At 38.2% G+C, this 21,683-nt stretch overlaps 1 protein-coding gene across 1 annotated transcript in view; it reads right to left on the bottom strand.

Annotated features, from left to right (window-relative positions):
- HSD17B11 (hydroxysteroid 17-beta dehydrogenase 11) overlaps window positions 1-15,212 on the bottom strand; it is a 33,562-nt gene extending 18,350 nt beyond the window's left edge. Inside the window, exons 1-4 of the mRNA XM_025998121.2 lie at window positions 14,455-15,212; window positions 7,931-8,038; window positions 3,707-3,838; window positions 2,295-2,401 (exon numbers count right to left, since the gene is read on the bottom strand). Of these exons, the coding sequence (XP_025853906.1) occupies window positions 2,295-2,401; window positions 3,707-3,838; window positions 7,931-8,038; window positions 14,455-14,664 (557 nt within the window). The 5' untranslated portion in view covers window positions 14,665-15,212. The remainder of the gene's footprint in view (window positions 1-2,294; window positions 2,402-3,706; window positions 3,839-7,930; window positions 8,039-14,454) is intronic.
- Window positions 15,213-21,683: the final 6,471 nt, after the last annotated feature.

Raw genomic sequence — 21,683 nt, 5'->3', positions numbered from 1 at the left:
TAAATAGTTGTCTGTCTAGTCATATCACGCAACACAATGCCTGCAAGACAATGATGGAGCTGTAGCTACCAACAACAAGGATACACCTCACAAACATAGTGTGACTCCATTTATCTAAAGATCAAAATCAGGCAAAATTATTCTGTGGTGTTGCAAGTGAATTACAGAGTTTACCTTTGAGAAGCAAAGAGGGATTACTGGTTGGGAAGAGTTCAAAAAGTTGCTCCTAAGGTCTTGTTCTATTTTTTTTACTTGCATGGTGGTTACATAGATGTGTTCACTCTATAGTAATTCATTGAGCTGTACATTTATGATTTCTGCACTTTTATAAAGTTATGCCATACTTCAATAGAAACGTTTATGTTTTAAAAGGCAGTGTCTCTGTTGTATTACCCAATTGTTAATAACAAACACCGATGATAAACCACACTGCTCTAGTGTTTGAAGAAGTCTTTGTGAAAGTTCTATCATTGATCAGAGGCTGAGCAAAAACCAGAGTCAACTGAATCAAAGACAGGTATGGTCACTAAGGATCACAGACTGCAGCAGCTCACGTCATTTGCAGCTGAGGATCCAAAGACGAGTCCTGCAGGGGCAAGCCAGCAGCCGTTCTGTCCCAAAGCCAGAAGTATACAAACCATTTGTGTGGTTTCAGCCCAGAGGGTGCCTTTGTGCGAAGACGAAAAACCTACTCCTCTTCTCAAGCTACTTTACTGCCATCTCCTGGAAAATCCTTCAAGTTTAAAGGGACCTAAATATGAACAGTGCCTCCTAGAAGTGTGTTGTCTGAAATCTGCCCTACTGTGTGTATCATTTGTGCTTTGACAATACTTAGTGAGAGCTTTTACTTCTGCTGAAAGCACTATCAGGAGTAACCAAAATAAATTTGTTTCTCACACAAAACACGTTCTCTCTTGGTTTTCACTGCTGACCATTCAGTGGAGTAGAATCAAAAGAGCTACAGTTATTTACTATGGCAAAGAGGAGGAGGAAGTTCACAGCCCTGTTGGACTTAGCTTCTCTTGGGTTATCTCGATGCTCAGAGACCAAGAATGTGGCAGGGGATCAGGGCGTCATATAGTAGCTGAGCAGCAACACCTGTAGCTATGGTTCATCAAGGCAAGGAATGCCAAATTGTATCAGCTTCTGATGGCCAGGGGACAATCATCTAACTTATACTGGCTCTGGACCAGAGGTCTATTCTGTGACTGCATCAGCAGTCATTTCATCTTTTAGAAGAAACCTCAATCCAAATATGTGTTGATTTTTAAAAACTATTAGAAGACAAATATATATTAAGAGAGAAAATACAGATGAATAAAAGGAACAAAATAAACTTATCATTACAAAGAATAACCACTCTCCAGATGTGGTTAGAGGAAAATGACTTGGTATATGCCCTTGCAAACTTGTAAAATGCAAAATATAGACCTTTTATATACACACACATATATATGTATGTATATATTATATAGAAACAAGATACCCATCCATGCCTATGTTTATATATGCATACAACTATATCTGCTGTTTCTAGAATTTAGATACTTCATTCCAAAAAAGCAGGATAGTAGAAAACAAATTTGAGCAATCTGTATGTATATTTATTTGCACACTAGATATTATTTGCACAGTAATTCAACATTTTAAGAGTTATTATTTGCTAAAATATAAAAATGGCCAAGCACTGTTGGGGTGTGTGCAACCGGTAGGGTCACCTGGGGTATGGTGGCCTCACTGATCAATTCTTTACAGTATACAGTGGAGCACACCATTATTGTGCCCTGCTTGATATAGTAAGCTCTTCAGTTATTACAATGGCATGGGTTTTTAAATGGATTACTATTATATTTTTTAAAAACAATGCCATTGTTTTGATGCTTTTAATATTTAGAATCTCAGATTATACTTTCTCTTTATACTGTTTTTGTTTTTTTCTTTATACTGTTTTATTTCCACAAAATTACTTTATTAAAAATTACTAATATTAACTTTCATTAATGGTACAAAAATATTACTCTTGCTTTATAATTTCTTGCTGCTAAAAGCGAAGAGAAATGCTTTAAGATATTTGGCTTCTAATTGGATAATTTGCCTGCAGCCACTTCTAGAATGGTCAGCCTTGGAGGGGATTAATGGTTGATAATGCTGTTGTACAAGAGACTTTTGTGCAACTTTCTGACTATTGCAGCAACTTAAAGTTTATCATAATTAACAGTAGTTTTCATTAGACAGGGTAAGAAATCATACAAGTTAAGCACAGGAACAAATTAAGGAAACACATACTCACTTACCAATACGCAAGTAAGAAGGGGACCCCAGTATGCCCAGCTGCTGAAGCCACAGTGACAATATGGCCATGATTATTCTTCATCATCACTGGAAGAAATGCTTTTGTAGTCTAGAAATAGTATTTATTAAGAGGAAAAGACATATTGTTATTTCTGATTTGCAGACCCATTGGGAATATTTCTAAACAAACTATATTTTATTAATATTTTTCCTAGAATAAAGGGAAAAAACCTAGATTAATTGCCATATGTGGTAACATAAGGCAATAGGATAGGATGCCTAGATTGGAAAAACTAAGCAAAGCAATGGATACCGAAAACTTTGAGACTCCATTTCATTTAAATTGCGAACTTCTACTATTCCCTAATTCTCCCTCATTTTGTCATTGATGTTTTCTATCATTTCATATATTGAATAAATATAATAATCTAGAGTTATCAAAAGAATTTGTATGTAATGTTAAATTGTTAGAAAATAGTTTGGTCATGTCATCAAAATACTGAAATGAACAGCAATCTTCCAGTAGTCACAGAACAATTCATGTGATAAATATTGAGCACCTACTATGTGATGGGGATTCAAAAACATTAAGACAATGCCCTACATTCTAATAAAGATAGAAAGACAGGTAAATTCAGTTATAAGGATACAAAGTTATAAAGATACAAAAACAGGTGTCAATAACTTGGGAATATTGACGTAATACAATGCTGCATTTTCTCCAATTGCAATATTCTTTAGAGATTGTGTATCCCAAACTCACATCCAAGAAAGCTTTGAGGGACTCTTTCAGGAACTGGCTATTTGGGCAGTTTTTAGCCTCTTCAGAAACTCTCTCTCTCCCTTTCTGTCAATATCTATAGACCTTGAATGTGAGGTTTATAATAAAGTTTACAAGCTTAAGGCGAGAAAACACTCAAGGCCTGAGACTCACACAAAGGAAACTGGGATCATCTTAACAGATCCACACAAGAGGGCTCAGATGACCCCTAATCCCTTCCTTGATGAACAAGATCACATAGATGAGAGAATCTAGTATAAAATTAAAACATATATAATACCTGAAGTTTATTATTAATTATTATTATTAATATTTTTAAGGGAGGAGGAAGAATGGTTGATTGGGATTTGGTCATGAGAAATGACCTTTGTTTTTTTAAAAGTCTACTTATTTTTTTAGTAATCTCTACACCCAACATGGGGCTTGAACTCACAACCCCAAGGTTCAGAGTGTCATGCTCTTCTAAGTGAGCCAGTCACCCTGAAAAATGATCTCTTTGTATGTTATTCTTCATACCTGGATAAAACTTCAGTATTAATTTGATGCATCTTTACATGTGCTGAAATCTCCATTTTAAACATAGTCTTTGGGTTTCACAAAAGGGAATGTTTTCATAAAAGAAGTCATACCTACCCAGAAATGTGCAAGTACATTAACTTCAAAAGTCTTTTCAATCTGAGGGTCTTGTGTTGCAAACAAATCCGATGTGTAGACTACACCAGCATTATTTACTAAAATACTAACATCTCCAACTTCTGCCTTCACCTTTAAAAATAAGACAAATACCTGCATCATTAAGAGTTATGAAGGAAGGTTTGCATGCAAGAATGATTAAAGAGCTATGTGTTCCTCTATTAGATATGGGAAAAAAGTAGTTTTGTAATCTATGTGCCAACATGGAAAAAAGAACCTTTTAATCTTAGCTACTTAATTTCAAAACAGCACTACCTGTGAGTCTGGTAGGTAGAAGTTTTCTTTTGCAATTTAGCCTCTTGACTTTGCTCTATTGATTACACCCTGAGAGGTGTTTGGCTAATAAAAACATAACCAAAAAAAACAAAAAAACAAAAAAACAAAACAAAAAACCATAACCAGGGGCAAACAAAAACAAAAAACAAAACAAAACAAATGAAAACACCCTAGCATTTATTTTTTTAAATATTACTTCAAAAGGTAAGCAAAAAAAAAATTTTTTTTAATTAATTGGCAAATGCAGGGACTATATGGGGAACTATGTAAAACTGATTATACCATTAAGCTGGTCACATCTTCTATTTATTTTTGTAGTCACTCCTTTCTGTTGCTCACCAAACTCTCTTCCTTAGGTGGCAGTTGGCCTAAGGGCTGGCAACACCAGCATATCTTATCTGATATTTTTATGGTTCTTTGAGTAACTAAGCTTCTTGGTGGATGGATCCTAGAGTTACAATGAATTCTGTTATACATTGTATTCCAAATAAAAGCTAACTTCTGTTAAGAGTTATCATATTTAGATAGTGCTGCAGTGTGCTGGGGGACTGAGGGGGAGGTGGCAAAAAGCCTGTTAAAGGCTTTCATTGTGCTATGCATTTTGTACGATTCCATTATTTATCTCATTTAATTCTCACAATAATTCCATGAGCTGACAACTTTTGGTATGCTCATTTTAGAGATGAGGAACATGAAAAACAGAATGGCTATTTCTTTCCCCAGATCACATGGCTGTTAAAGGTCACATGGAGCTGAGACTCTTCCAGATCTTCTCACCCCAGAGCCCAAGACAAGCTTCAAAACCTCAAACAGAAAGGAAGCCAGGGGGTGGAATACCCATTAGCGACCCCATAGGGCATTGGTGTGCCAATTGCTGGAAGCTTGTTCCAGCCAGAAATGAATTTCATCAGGTTGTATTTAAATTATTAAAGAGTCAAGCCAAGATATTTGGTTCTTCATCAACACTATTTGTACCTATATCCATTTCTCTAGCACCATATTAAAACTGTCATTTGGAATAATGCCCCTAAGATATAGAGAAAAACTGGACAGTGTGTGTGGTTGAAATGATGAAGCTGCTGTAATGCCTCTGAAGTAGGATGACTTAAAATATAATTTGCCCAGACACACTTGTCCCTTCCTCCATCCTTGAGCTCCCCATATCATCGCCTCTTATCTCTACACAGTATGAATGTCTGCTTTGCACATTTCTCAGTAATGAAAGCAAGCTGTGAGTTTAAATGGTTAGGTGACATAAAAATGTCCTGCTACTAAAATAATCACATTGCGGTAACTTCAAAATATCTGATAATCACCTGTCATCACACACGTTCTGTTTAAGCACATAGTTTATCCTGGAGCAATTTCAGTAGAAATACTTGGATTAAAACACACAGAATAGGTTCAAATACTGAAATTACCTTTTCCAGAACAGTCTATTCCCAGATGAGTCTAGAGATGATCATTGTGTACTGATCTAAAAACTTTACATCATTAATAGATTTAATCCCTCTTAAAACCCTGAGATAGGTACTTGCTGTACCTTTTATGATTGGGGAAACTTATGCACAGAGACGTTAGCTAACTTGCAGTGATAGAGGCAGTAGTAACTGAAAGAATGTACATCTCTCACAGTTAATTTAAGTAAAATAGTTACTATTAAATGCAGATGTTTCTCGTCTACTGGCCTTGCTCCTACTGTACCCCCTTGTAGGAAAGCTATTTCCCACCACTAGTCTGGATAATTTCTACTTAGTCTTTTTTTTTTTTTTAGAGAGAGAAAAGGAGAGAGCAGGGTGTGTGTGTGTGTGTTGGGGGGGGGCATGGCATGGCAGGGTGAGGGGCAGAGGGAGAGAGGGAATCCCAAGCAGGCTCCACACCCAGTGCAGAGCCCCATGCAGGGCTCGATCTCATGACCCTGAAATCATGACTCGAGCCGAAATCAAGTCAGTGTCTTAACCAACAGAGCCACTCAGGCATCCCAATTTCGACTTATTTGTTTGACTTATCTCAGGCCTCACCAGTAATAGAGGCATCAGTTTGAGATAAAAGATTACAATTCAGGGGCACCTGGGTGGCTCAGTTGTTGATCCTTTGGTTCAGGGCATAATCCCGGGGTCCTGGGATCGAGTCCTGCATCAGGCTCCCTGCAGGGAGTCTGCTTCTCCCTCTGCCTATGTCTCTGCCTCTCTCTCTGTGTGTGTCTCTTATGAATAAATAAATAAAGTCTTAAAAAAAGATTAAAATTCAAAAATAGAAGTTAAAAATGTCCTCAAATCTAAAATTCACTTAAACCAAGGAGGTTCTCAAGGCTGGTGGAATCAGAATCTTTATACTATACTGATTCAGATTATCCAAAGGTGAGGTCTAGGAATGTGTATTTCATGGAATTTTCCCAGGTAATTCTACTGACTTTCTTACTATTGTAGTATGTAGTTAACAAGCACATGTATGAATGCTTTGGGAGTGAAACTTCATTATATATACATAGCACATCTTAGTTGTATATAGAAGAGACAAATACTGTTTTACAGAAATAAATCTATCTATGATCAAAACCTGATAAGCAGTTAAATTTATCCTAATTCCCTAATCCAGTTCCTTGATGAGGCCTTTGAAGACCCTGTCAGTGATTTGCAGTATCATGCAAGAATTTACTTGTAGCAGAAGCAGATGGGTGAGGCATGGGTATGTGGGGTACTAAATATGCTGATTCTTGGGCCTAGTCCTCAATCCACTGAAAGCAAACCTCTGGGGTGTCTTTTTAAAAAATATTTAATTAATTTATTTGACAAAGAGAGAGAGCACAGAGGGAGAGGAAGAAAACACAGAAGGAGAGGGAGAAGCAAGCTCTCTGCTGAGCAGGGATCCCGGTTTCAGAACTCAATCCCACGACCCTTGGGTCATGATCTGAGCCAAAGGCAGATACCTGACCTACTGAGCCACCCAGGTATCTCTGGGGTGTTTGTTTTTAACAAGCTCTGTGGACGATTCTACAACACACTGAAGTATGGGAAACTCAATTATACGTTCTAGTTCTGGATCTGCCAAGACTGCAAAACCTTGGGCAAAACTTCTGCTATTTTGTTTGTATCATGATGCTGAGATCTCTAGAATCCCTCTCAGCTCCGACATGATGCAATCCTTTTTTTTTTTTTTTTTTGGCTTTCTTTCTTTTTTTTTTTTTAATTGGAGTTCAATTTGCCAAAATATAGAATAACCCCCAGTGCTCATCCCATCAAGTGCCCACCTCAGTGCCCGTCACCCAGTCACCCCCACCCCCCGCCCACCTCCCTTTCCACCACCCCTTGTTCATTTCCCAGAGTTAGGAGTCTCTCATGTTCTGTCTCTCTTTCTGATATTTCCCACTCATTTTTTTCTCCTTTCCCCTTTATTCCCTTTCACTATTTTTTATATTCCCCAAATGAATGAGACCATATGATGTTTGTCCTTCTCCAATTGACTTATTTCACTCAGCATAATACCCTCCAGTTCCATCCACGTTGAAGCAAATTGTGGGTATTTGTCATTTTTTTTTTGTGGGATATAAGCAGTAACCTTCCTAGTACTGCATGGACTTTATTTTTTTTATTTTTATTTTTTATTTATTTATGATAGTCACAGAGAGAGAGAGAGAGAGAGAGAGAGAGAGAGAGAGAGGCAGAGACATAGGCAGAGGGAGAAGCAGGCTCCATGCACCGGGAGCCCGATGTGGGATTCCATCCCAGGTCTCCAGGATCGCGCCCTGGGCCAAAGGCAGGCGCCAAACCGCTGCGCCACCCAGGGATCCCCTATTTGTCATTTCTAATAGCTGAGTAATATTCCATTGTATACATAGACCGCATCTTCTTTAACATGATGCAAACCTAACCAAACACAAAATTTCACCTTCTTTGCAGAGCTATAAATATCTTCTCGGTTACTGCAGTCCACTACAAAGGCATGAACCTTCGCACCCAGTCTCCTGCATTCAGCAGCTGTGTCCTCAATCCCATGCTAGGAAAGGCAACAAAAAGGATAGAGAGGACAAAATAAATGACATGAACATATTACATCAACAGCTGAAAATAATTGAGGATAGATCGTTTGACCAAGCATTAGGCAAGAATTTACCTGGACACATTTTTGGCAGGAATATAGGTACACTTTGCTCTTAGTACTTTGAATAGCTTCTTTTATTTGAAACTAAACTTCTTTAAAGAACATAAAAATCTTAAAAGACTAGTTTTGTATTCATGAATTTTACATACTTTGTGAATGTGTGTATGTATTTCATAACAAGATTTTAAAAATATTATTAAATTTTTTCTTTCTGTGTCACTAAAATATATTCACATAATTTTCAAGCTGCAAAATAAATAAATAAGGAGTTAATTACAGTTCATTCATTCATTCATTCATTCACTCATTCCTTTAACATTTTAATGTGTAGCTCATAGTCACGGTGCTTAGAGGAAACTTGTAGACACAAATATGAATGAGACAGAGTACTGACTTCAGCAAACTCACAGTCTAGTAGAAAGAAACATAAAATAAATATAAAATTTAGGTAGGACATGTGGAATTGTTATTTTGTTGGAATAAAGGATTGAAAATTGGCAGTTTCATATGATTCAAACTAATATGTTATGGTAAGTATTATAACAGAACAATATACAGAGAGTTACTGGAATACAGAGGAGGGGCATTCAATACAATTCTAGAAGAAAAGGTACCAGAGTTGGGTCTTAAGGGTAAGTAGAACAGCCAGGTAAAAAGCGGGGAAAGGGCATGCAGACTGTAAACAAAGGGATGGATAGGAGAAAGGTCCAGTGGTAAAATATTAACAGATTGGTGTTGTTGAGTCATAGGATTCAATGCCCAAATCAAAGGGCATTGCATGTCATACCAAGTTTTATCCAAAAAGTTAGGGGGTGGGTACTGATTAAATCACAGAGTCATATTTGGGTATCATACTGATTACTCTTGCTAAAGTATAGAGGACAGATTTTAGGGGTCAATGCTATAGGAAGAGAGAAAAATTAGTAGGCAGTTTACAATAATTCAGCCATCAGATGACACAGGCTTGAACTGTGGCCTTACTAGAAAGAATGTAGAGAAGAGAATCAGCCATAAAACATACCTTTAGGAGGTAAAGTCAGAAGGACTTGGTGATTGGACGAGGAAGGTAGGAAGAACCAAAGCTGAAGCCCTTGCTAAAAAGGGCTAAAAACTAAAAAGTTTAAGTAATTGGCAGTATGGTGTTGCAACAAGTCAGATGGAGGTCATAGATGTGAGATGTGAGAAAAGGAATGACGAGCCCCATCTGGAGTGTTGATTTTGTCACCTTAAATTTGTGATCAGACCATAGGGTTCTGTTTTTGTTTTTCTTTTTTTGTTTCCATTTTTGTATGTTTATTGGTTTGCCTTTACCAATTTTATAGCTTTTTCATTGTAGAAAATGTCTGAAACCATACCTTGGATTGAGGGTTAGTCTGTGAACTCTGCAAACCAAGAAATTATTGTCAGCTAATGCACAAGTAGATGAACTTAATACATTTACCCAAGAGAGAATAGCAGGGCAGAACACTAGTGTGCAAATTTGCTGGTAAACTGTAATTACTCTTTCAGAAAACCCAAAATCTGGACAGCTACAGAAAGAATTTGCAGTTTGCTCAGTAAACTTACTGTGACAGGAAAAGGAAATAGGGTGTTTTTGCTTTTGCTGAAATTTCTCACACAAACTGTTTGTCCTCTGATGAGGAGCCCTTATTCCCCAAGGGACACTGGAACATCTCAAGTAAACCTTATGTTGCCCTCCTGTACCTCCAGGCAGCTTTTGGTCCCTTCCTTTAAAAGTGTATTTCAAAAAAAAATAAAAATAAAAAAATAAAAAAAAATAAAAAAAAATAAAAGTGTATTTCATTAATGTAGCATATACACACAATGGAGTATTATTCAGCCTTCAAAAGTAATAAAATTCTGACACATTCTACAGCATGGGTGAACCTTGTTGATGTTAAGCTTAATGAAACAGAACAGATACAAAAAGACAAACATTGCATTATTCTCGTTCTAGAAGCTACCTAGCATAGTCAGATACAAGGAGAGGGAAGGTGGAATGGTGGTTGCCAGGGGCTGGGGGAGGCGGGCTGGGGAGTAATTGTTTAATGGGTGCAAAGTTTCTTTTTGGGATGATGAAAAAGTTCTGGAGATGGATAGTAGAGGTCATTTTGTAATAATGGGAATGCACTCAACACAACTAACCTGAATGCTTAAAAATGGTTGAAATAGAAATTTTTATGTAATATATATTTTATCACAATAAAGTTTAAAAAGTATATGGTACTGATTCTTTGGGTATTTCTAAAATTCAGTCCTTATTTGGAACAAATTCTACAATAAAACTCTATCTGCCTTTATTCCATTTGTGGAGATTTGCTTAGTACTGGTTGGGTTTCTGCATCAACAGACACAGTGCATATTGGTAAACCCGTCCTAACTTTACATCTGCAATCGTGCTTTTGCCTATCTCCCTGGTCTTCCTTGCTTAGGGCCAAGGGCTGCACTCCACACCTCCTGAACTATGCAACAAATTTAAGTTCTAAATTCTGCCAGGAAAAATTTTAGACAGTCTCCATATTCATTTGGTAAGAAATAAAAAGTAGGCAGACTTAAAATTTTGCTCAGTGCAGTGGGACTGCTTGTTATTCTTTAACATTTCCCTTGTTAACCTTTTTCCTAATGTGCTGGATTCAGTTCTCAATTTTTAATCCTGGGCTTTCCTTTAAGTCTTTACTCATCATTCAGGCAGCCTGGGTGGCTCAGCGGTTTAGCGCCGCCTTCAGCCCAGGGCCTGATCCCGGAGACCCGGATTGAGTCCCATGTCGGGCTCCCTGCATGGAGCCTGCTTCTCCTTCTGCCTGTGTCTCTGCCTCTATCTCTCTCTGTGTGTGTCTCTCATGAATAAATAAATAAAATCTTTTTTAAAAAGTCTTTACTCATCATTCTTTGCCCTCTATCCCACAACTGAAACTTTTTGCCCATTACCTAGACTACTAAACATCTACATGTTTTTGATTCCTTCCATTGCTTTTTTCCATTCATTAATTCATTTTCCATGTGACAGTCTTTGAGTATATAGTAGGTGCTCACCACTTGCTATACATTTATCTTCACAAACTTATGTAAACAGGCATGGGGGTGAGAATGGTCAAGAAATGTGAGATTATCTACATAAGACAATAAAAAAATTATGGCATCCATTCCGGGCAGAATAACAAAGCTGAAGCCACCACTAATTCCTCCCTAAATTCATGCTCCTTTTCTGTATACTTCATAATGTGTAGGAAGATGTCTGTTCTCAACATCCTGAGAAGGATATCTTTGGGCATTGCTATCCTGGCTGCTTGACTTAACCTGAGAAATTGTCTCTGGGGACAATTTGCCTTTGCACTCGAGGGAAAGAATTTTATCTGGTCCCTCTTTGCCCTTCCAGTTTGATCTGAAGACAATCTAAAAAACTCTTCTCTTTTTGACTCATTCTCAGTATAGCCACCAGCCCAAAAGTTTTATATTTCTAGGTTCTGCTGCCTGGACTGCTTGAAATTTCCACCCTACTCTCCCTCTCCAGCCAAGTTCAGTGACTCTCAGACTATCATAATTTTAAAACCCATAAAATTTCAAGAAAAGTGGACTGCAGTGTAGACACTGAACTAGAACTGCCAATCTTTTACTTGGCTAAATTAAAACCAACATAGAAACTATCAGTTACTATCATTGTAATTTCATTAAATATATATGTATATTTTATCCACAAAAAAGTGCAAAGGATATAATCTCAAAATAATAGATGGCTTATTTAAATAGAATGAATTTAACATAATACATACTCACTACATTATCCTTAATTTTCTGATCACTTCTGCTATAACTTCCCTGGCCTGCAAAACCAGCATCATCTCTTGCCTGGACTACTGCTAGACTCCTACCTGCTCTCCACTGGCTCCTCTGGGAAAAGCCAAAGCACAAACAGTAGCTTGTGGGAAACTGTATGATCTGGAGCTGCTGCTTCTTAAGTTTCTAGACCAGTGCTGTCTCATAAAATATAATGCGAGCCAGGTACTGAATTTTAAATTTTTTTCTAGTAGCCACACTTGAAAAAATAAATTTTTTTTTAAAAGATTTTATTTATTCATGAGAGACAGAGAGAGAGAGAGAGAGAGAGAGAGAGAGCAGTGGAGACACAGGCAGAGGGAGAAGCAGGCTCCATGCAGGGAGCCCAATGTGGGACTCGATCCCGGGTCTCCAGGATCACACCCTGGGCTGAAGGCGGCACTAAACCACTGAGCCACCTGGACTGCCCGAAAATTTTAAATTTAATTTAGTAATATATTTTATTCAATTTAACATATACAAAATATTATTTTGGAGTATTTGTTATTATTATGAAATATTATAGTTCAACATTTAATGTATGTAAAAGTTGTAAGATAATTCAACATTCCTTTTTTCATACTATCTTTGAAATCCTGTGTGTAATTACACAACAGCACATCTCAATTCAGAGGAGCTACATTTCAAATGCTCAATGGCCATAGTAGCTAGTAGCTAGTACCTACCATTGTGTTTGAAAGGATAGATCTAGATTTTTACTTTTTTCCCTTCCCTCACTCTGTGCATTTACTGATCCCTCTCTGCAGAGATATGAGGGGCTCAGCACCATCTGCCTTTTCTGATCTTGACTCAACTATCTTCAACTCATGAGGCGTTCTGTATAAGACGAACATGTTCATCCCTCTTCCCCACCACCACCATAGAGATTCCCTATCCCCTTTCATATTTTACTTTTTAAAATACTTATCACCTTCCAGCAATTACATAATTTATGATGCAGCATGTTTTATTTTATTGTTCCTTGTTCATGAAGTTTGTGTTTTTTTTACTGCTGTGTCCTCCGCATTAGAAGAGTGCCTGGCAGATAGTAGGTACTCAATAAACATTTACTGAATAAAAGCACTCCACTCTGAAGTGGAGAAAATTTTGTACAAATGAGCACAGGGCAGTGGGAATCATTAACACAGATGTGTCACCTAATTCTTAGCTCCAAATCCTCCACTGTTAGCTTAAATTTCACTTTGTGAATGGATAATAACTAATGTGTGTTTACCATGTGCCAGGCACTGCTAAATGCTTTGTGTGTGCTTTTTGGTATAATCTTCCCAGTCCTTTAAGGTAAGATAAGTAGTTATTTTCTCTATTTTGCAGGAAAGGAACCAAAAGCTCTAGGAAGTCAGAAGGTAGCTCATGAAGAGGTGGAGAGTTCTGCTGAGTTTGAGTGTACCACCACGCCAGGCATTTGCCATCAGTGACCACATCAGATTAGACTGGGCCTAGTTTGTATCTTTCATTGCATGTACAATTATTTAAAGTCTATTTTCCCTACAAGATTAGGGGCATGGGACCTTATGTCCTATTTGCTGCCGTGTTCTTACTATCCATGCAACAGACACTCAGTAAGTATTCACTGATTGCTATCTTAACCATCTGCTCACTGGGCGAGCTCTTACCTAACTTCACATTCCCTGAATTTTTGTTTACAGCTACAGTGCTGGATGTTGACTACTGTGTATGGGATGGCTCTTCAGGCCATCAGGTGCCCTGCCTAAACCTCTCTGTCCATCTACCGCTGGCCCTATAAAAGGTTACATTCTAAATCCACCTCTCTTCCTTAAGCCTGTACCTATTCTTGTAAACCATTATGTAAATCGAAGAGATTTTCCCTTTTCTTTTCTTTTTATTCTAAATTTTTTTGCCTAGTTTTACGTTTTTAAGTAAACTCGATGCCCAACATAGGGCTTGAACTCAACGACCCCAAGATCAGGAGTTGCATGCCCTACTGACTGAGCTAGCCAGGTGCCCTAAAGAGTTTTTTCTTTTATACTGTTTTTAACTAAAAGATGATTTTAAAAATTATTTTTGGCAATTGCTATGATACAGTATGTTGCTTGCTGCGGGTACCTTTTAAAGACACTTATCTCAGTAACAGCAAGTCGGATTTTTCTTTCTTAAGAGGTGCAAGCCTCTTAATAGACTAACTTAAAACCATTACTCTTTCCATTTGTTTAAGATGGAGGGATCAGTGAAGATAGAGGGATCAGTGAAATCAGGCTCTGGAGGAGATGACAAATTATTTTCTGGGCAAAAGTAAGGATACCTTTACAATGCAAAATTAGTGATGGGTAGTACCTGGGAATCTTATATCCTCTAGGTCCATTTATCCTGTAATCATAAATATTAATGGAACTATAAAATGCCAAGGGTAATTTCTTCTCCCTAGTTTATAGAGATGCCGTATGCAGTTGTTGCCCACAGAATACATCCATGACTACAATTAAAGGTGCCAGAAAGGAAAACATAGGAAGCACTATTACCTTATTTATATCCCACAGAACCAGTTTGCTTTTAAGTTTGGCAAATTCATAGGCAGTTAGTCTCCCAATTCCATGGCCAGCTCCAGTAATCAGGACGATTTCTCCCGTCACTGATTTTCTCTTCTTAGGAATAAAAAGCTTCAGGAGCGACTCTAAGGTGAAGATGATCAGTAAGGGCAGAAACTGGAGGCACTGCAGAAAGAATTTCATCCTTCTCGTTGCCGTGAGCTTTTGGCGTGTGTCCTCTCACCAGTCACTCTAAACTGCTTCTGGAGGATTGTTCCGTCAAACACCAGATGGAATTTTTTTCTTGGAAAAAAAGCCAAGAGCAAGCAAGGGCTTCTTTATCAAAGAGAAACAAACAACTCTGAAACCGTTCCTTCCGCTGGGCTGGGCTTGGTTTGGTTAGGTCTTTCACAATTGGTTCGGGCTGCAGTGCGGAGCGGCTGCTCGCCAGCTCAGAAATCTGGGAGGGACAAAATCCAGGGGAGGGCAAGGCTTCCCGGGCCGCTCATCCGTGACCCACTACCTCCAGGCTTGGCTGCCGCTTGTTTTCCTAAACGTTGGTCATTCCTCTGCAAGTTACAAAGATAGCTGACATTGTCCGCAATCCAGATGCTTCTTTGGAACTTGATGCCCACCACTAGTGAAGGGATGGAAATGCAGTTTCATGTCTTAAAAGGAACATCGGGTGAAGGTCAATTGTTCTGCAAGCCCCCTCCCCCCAACTCCATCCTGAAATGTTGCTCTCACATTTTAGTGTGAACCAAACTCGATTCCCGGATGGCAGAGAAAATCAAGGCCCAGGAAAAACCGTATTAAATCGTAAGGGATTGTTTCCACAAAGAAGAGCAGTATATTTGGATAACCCTTTTCACTCAACCTGTTGGAATTTGGGGAAAAAAATATTACACTTAAGTAACTATATTCTTATCCAGGTTAATCACTGCTTCCAGAATGAATAATAAAATAGAAAGAAGATCACCTTGCATAAAGATTACCTATGCAATTTTTGGTTTAGTAGCCTCTTCATATAAGTATTCAATATACAAATAGTGAATTAAAAAATCCTGGAGATTGGTTACTGAAAAAAAAAAACCAATTCTGGGTTTGTGTGCAGGAAGAGCTTAATAATTGTATGTTACATGTATTTTTCGATTTAGTTCTTGATAGTAATTGAATTGGGGCTTTTTGTGAGACACTATGGTATTTGGAAAGAGACGTCTGTCATGTGGGTGACTGATGGTCACTCTTTATATTTAAGAGGCAGTTATGAGGAGTGCCGGGTGGCTAAGTAGGTTAAGCATCTGCCTTCAGCATGGGTCATGATCCCAGGGTCCAGGGATTCAGTCCAGCTGAGGTCTCCCTGGTCAGCAGAGAACCTCCTTCTCCCTCTGCCATTCCCCTTACTTGTGCTCTCTGGTTCTATCTCTCTGTCAAATAAATAAATTTAAAATCTTAAAAAAAAAAAGGCAGGAAGATAACAAAAACCTGAAGTTCACAAAGATTCATACTCATGTCTCTCTACCATCTGCCACTTTTTCTTATGGCTCTCAAATCTAAGTTTACAAATACTTGCACAGAAAGTTTCTAGTTTCCAGAGTTTTTTTCTCCCATATATATTATCCCAATAGATTTTTTTTTTAAAGCCTCTTAGGAAGTAGAGAAGAAAACTATTTGTCTCCTTATTTTATAAATGAATAGATCAGTTAGATTAACTTTTTAAAGCTCCTGCAGCAAGTAAAAGCATAACTGGGGCTAGATGCAGGTTCAGTGTTTCTCAAACTTTTTTGCCCAATACTTATAAAATGTGATGTTTTAGATGTATATATGTGTTTGCTTTCATATATGTTGACTTTCATTTGTTTAGGCTCTGACTCTAATATTTTCTATTAAGAAAATTGTATTTGGGGCACCCTGATGGCTGGGTTGGTGAGCATGTGACTTTTGATCTTGGGGCTGTGAATTCAAACCCCACATTGGGTATAGTGATTACTTAAAAAAATGCAATCTTAAAAAAAAAGAAAAAGAATTGTATTTAAAGAGAATCAGGTATTTCTGACCCACTAAATTGACTAGAGTTTCCCTGGTCTAGGGAAAGAACCCAGTGTTTGAAAATAGGCACACCTGATTCCCACGTGTGGATGTGACTTCATCTTCCTGAGGATGTTTCCTAATTTGTAAAATTGGGATGTTATTAATACTCACCCTATAGAATTCTTGTGAAGCTCAAATGAATTAACATAAAACAGTGCTCTATCAACTATTCAACTCTATGTAAGTTATAATTAACACTAATATAACTATAATGTGGGTGATTTGACGAGTGATAATTAGCTACTAATCTGACACAACAGCACAGTGTGCAACTTTATATATTTGTGGTTTTTAAAAACACTTTTCATTGGGAAAGTTTAAAATGTTTTCCGTGTAGAGCATCTTAGTTTCATGGTGCCCTCCAGGCTGTTGAGTGGCATTATAGAAAGGGGAAAAGGGGGTAAGGATAAGGAGCCCTTCATAGATGATTTGGTCACTTATGATGACTAGGCGTTATGCTAAGTGCTTCACATATAGACAAAGTTCATTTTATCCTCTCAACAGTCTTAAGAAGTAGGTTCCATGAGATGTCTATTACATGAATAAAGAAATAAAGGATTAAGAGAAATAAGCAAATCACCTAAGGTTAGTATAAATGATAGAATTGAATTTAGATCTAGGCCATTATCACTATACTATGTTGCCTTTTTTCTTAGGGCAAAGAAGAAAAGCTAGGCCAGCCCTAAATTACTTTGAAAATTCCAAAGGATAAAAACTATTACTTATAATACTTCCTTTTAGGGATCCCTGGGTGGCGCAGCGGTTCGGCGCCTGCCTTTGGCCTAGGGCGCAATCCTGGAGACCCAGGATCAAATTCCGCATCGGGCTCCCGGTGCATGGAGCCTGCTTCTCCCTCTGCCTGTGTCTCTGCCTCTCTCTCTCTCTCTGTGTGACTATCATAAATAAATAAAAATTAAAAAAAAATACCTCCTTTTAATAACTCCTACAGCATTCATAACACCTCTTCCTCATATCATTAGGTAACTTAATCCCTATTTAACAGCAATAGAGTCCGCTATGAAAACAAGGATTTTATTTATTGTTGTTGTTGTTGTTGTTGCTTTTTTAGAACATGTGTGGGTGGGGTGGGGGAGAGATCTCAAGTGTGGAGCCTGATGTGGTACTCAATCTCACAACCCTGAGATCATGAATTGAACTGAAATTAAGAGTCAGATGCTCACCTGACTGAGCCACCTAGACACCTCTAAAACAAGGATGTTAATTCTTGCTAACTTTTTATCAGCTATGTGATATCTGGTTAATTACTTACCTTCTCCTGAGATCTCAGTTATTTCATCTGTAACATGGATATAATAGAGTTTGGTTGAGAAAATGAGATATTTAAAAAGCACAGAGCTGATATCTTACATACATATATACTTAATTAATGATAGCTATTACTGTATTTTAACCAGTCATCAGTATGAGGTTTATGTTTGCAAGGCTGGCTCTGTAGAGTCCTACTGGATTCAGAAGGAAAGGCCACCATAATTAGCAATTACGTAAACCAATGAAGAACAGTCACTTTTCTTTTCCCTGTTACTTTAAAGAACACAGAGGAAGAACATTCAGAAATGATTGCCAGACTGTGCTAAAGGTGGTACTGCCATTAATTTTTCAGTCATTCTGGGACAGAAGCCTCTATACTTGGCTCTGAAACCTGAATTTTAGAGCTTAGAGGGAGTGAAATGTTAACTTGTCCAATCACATTTTTTTTAAAGTAATGAATCTATGAATTCAAAGTAAAGAATACATCTGGTTTAAAAGTGGTTCAGCAGGGATGCCTGGGTGGCTCAGCAGTTTGGCGCCTGCCTTCCGCCCAGGGCGTGATCCCAGAGTCCCAGGATGAGTCCCACGTTGGGCTTACTGCATGGAGTCTGCCTCTCCCTCTGCCTGTGTCTCTGCCTCTCTCTGTCTCTCATGATTTAAAAAAAAAAAAAAAATCTCTAAAAGTGGTTCAGCAGGGTGGATAAAAACAAAACAATAACAATAACAAAAACAAGAGTCCTCAGTCCCACCCTTGTCTAACTCTTCAGATTAACCACTTTAATCCTTTTAATTGTCTCTTGTACTGTTGACTTCTATATCTTTAATAAAGGCTTACAGTGTCATTTACTGGTTAGTCAATAGGAGACATTGGTAATTGATTTTCTTCTATGACAGCTGAGGATGTAGCTCACTTATTCTACTCCTAACACCCTTCTCCCTATATATTCCCAATGTGATTATGTCACTATCCCTACTACTTTTTTGGTTATATTTAAAACATTTACATTTTTTTATGTCTTCTTCCTGCCACTGTATGATAAAACTTTTGGCTTTCCATTTTGTCAGAGGAGGGTATTGTTTTCTTCAGCTGTCCATTTCTATCACCCAACTTGTAATATCTGGTTTACTTTCATATTTTCAGGATTGATCCTATTTACTTTGTATTTTGTAACTGTAACATTTTCTTTGCTTGGTCTATGTTGTTTCTGAAAGCTAAAAGTCAACATAGAGCACTTACATTCTTGTGACTAACTAGTGGCCTTCCTCAGCAGGAGGCTGCTTATTCCACTAACTGGGACAGATTGGACCAGAAGAAATCACTGCCAACTCAAAACTATTCATCCTTGGCCTTTGTGAAGACTGAAGCAGCAAAATATGAAAGCAAACATTCTGAAGTTAGGTTGGAATTCCAGCTCTGTCATTCTCTAGTTGTGTGATTTTCAGTAAGTCATTTAAATGCTTTGTTTAAATTTCCTTCAGCATGCATTAACTTATTAAGAGACAGAACTGGTGGCTGATTGAAAGAACACAAAAGATATGAAGAAAATCCTTGCCATAAAGGAAGAGAAGGAGAAAAGTAGGCTACTTCTGACCCAGGGGGTTGATGGGAAAGGAAAGAGGATAGCGGTAGAAGCAAGTAGTAGGAGTCAAGTAACTGGACTTCCCATTCCAATCCTTATCCCTATGTTGCTGTTTATCCGGTTCCAACTTTTATAATACCTACTTCTCTACATTTCGAGGAATAAAATGTGTACAGTGTTAATGGCTTTTCATTGCACTTGGGATTAACTGCTAATTCCTTACCATAGCCTATAAGATCTTATGTGATTTGGCTCTTGGATCAAGATTTTTACATAAAATAAACCCAACTATAGTAGTTTAGTCAAATAGGGGTTTATTTTCCTTATTAGTCCAGAAGCAGGCTTTGCAGGACTGGTGCAACTAATTGAGGAAGTAAAAAAATAAAAAACAAACAAACAAACAAAAAACCCCTAAGGTTCCTTCTTGTACCCTCTTGTGCCATCCATGTGTGTGGCTTTTGTCATTAGGATCTTAAGATGGCTGCTCCTCCTCTAGGAAATGTGCCCTCCTTTCAAGCAGGAATAAAGGAGGGAGGGGAAACTGCAAAGGGTTAATAATTCCTGCTGAATCAGCCAATCTCTTTAGCTCAGGAAAATAATGGCCTTTCCAGAAAACCCACACAATAGGCTACCACGTTCATCTCATTGGCCAGGAAGGGTCATGTGGCCCATTTCACTACAGGGAGCATGGGGGGTAAGTTTTTAACTGGATAGATTTCTACATATGACATGGAAGAAGGGAGAATGAATAGATGGGTATTGGGAAACAAAGAGTCGTGTCCACCATACTGGCCACCTCTCTGGCTTCACTGCAGATCACACTTTCTGGTTTAGTAGTATGCTTTAGCACATTGACCTTTCTGTTGCTTGATTATGGCCAAGCTATTTTCTACCTTAGAGATTTTGCACTTATAGTCTTCTCTGCCTGGAATGTTCCTTCCCCAGCTTTTCCAGGGGGCTGGCAGCTTCATATCCTTAGGTATCTCCCAAGAGTGATCTCCTCAGCAAAGCCTTTGCTGACACTCTCCTCCTGTAATATAGTTAGTCCAGCTTCAATTATTCTTTTATGCAGAAAGTTGTTTACTTCCTTCATAGAACTTTCCCTGATATGCAATTCCTAGTTTGCTTAGTTATTTATAGTTGATTTACCTCCCCTAGAAAGCAAGTTTCATGAGAGCGGGACCTTGTCTATCTTGTTCACAACTTTATTCCTGGCACCTGGGGCAGTGCATGGTAAGTAGTAAGTAATCCATATTTATTATATAACGAAATGAATAGAACAAGGGGGAAACAGTTGGAATTATTAATCATTCTTATTTTTAGTATACCTAAAATCAATTCCAGTAATCACATACATCACTTTCCTATTTAAAAACATTTATTATTTAGCATTTTTTGCCTGTCTCACCAACTACTGTAAGAAGCCCTGAAAGTTGGCATGTGGTTACTAAATTAAAAAAATAAATAAAAAACAAAAGCCCTCACTTCTCTCCACCTAAGTTCTAACGATATCCATTTAATTTGGTATGTGGATAAATGGATGGTAATATAAATCAGTAAATATTTGAGATGACATTTCAGTCCTGCCCAAGAGTGGGCTAAGCACATGCTCACTACACTCTAGCAGACTCTAGTAGATGTCCCTGTAGGGTGGAACCCTGAAGACCTGCTCTCTAATTGTGGGACAGTCCTAGTAGTGAGGAGTTGGTTTTGTTCGCATGGTTGTGTCGTTCTGTATCGTAAGTCCACTCCAATCTCTCCTTAAGGAATATAGAGTCAGAAAACGAGAGCCTGAAGAATGTTCTATGACAATGCCTTTCTGTCTCCTGTTCCTGGTCAAATGTTCTGTGGCTCACTGCCTTACTTCTTCCTAGTGACTAATCTGTCAGCACACTTCAGAAGAGCTGAACCTTTGAAACAGAGCCTGCCTAACTACATTTCCAGTTTAAGCAGAGGTTAGTGGCTGTCATCGACAATGAGGGTAAAGTTTATCTGACCACAGGAAGCCACATCCAGATAGTTATTTTCCATTTTATTTTATTTATTTATTTTTAAAGATTTTATTTATTTATTCATGAGACACACACACACACACACACACACACACACACAGGCAGAGACACAGGCAGAGGAAGAAGTAGACTCCATGCAGGGAGCCCAACGTGCGACTTGATCCCGGGTCCCCAGGATCAGGCCCTGGGGCTGAAGGTGGCGCTAAACCACTGAGCCACCCGGGCTGCCCCATATAGTTATTTTTTAAAAGGCAAACACATTTTAGCAATA

The sequence above is a fragment of the Vulpes vulpes genome, chromosome 4, assembly GCF_048418805.1.
Source record: "Vulpes vulpes isolate BD-2025 chromosome 4, VulVul3, whole genome shotgun sequence".
Classification (NCBI taxonomy): domain Eukaryota; kingdom Metazoa; phylum Chordata; class Mammalia; order Carnivora; family Canidae; genus Vulpes; species Vulpes vulpes.
The sequence above is the reverse complement of the archived record's forward strand: the minus strand, read 5'-3'. Positions and strand labels throughout refer to the sequence as shown.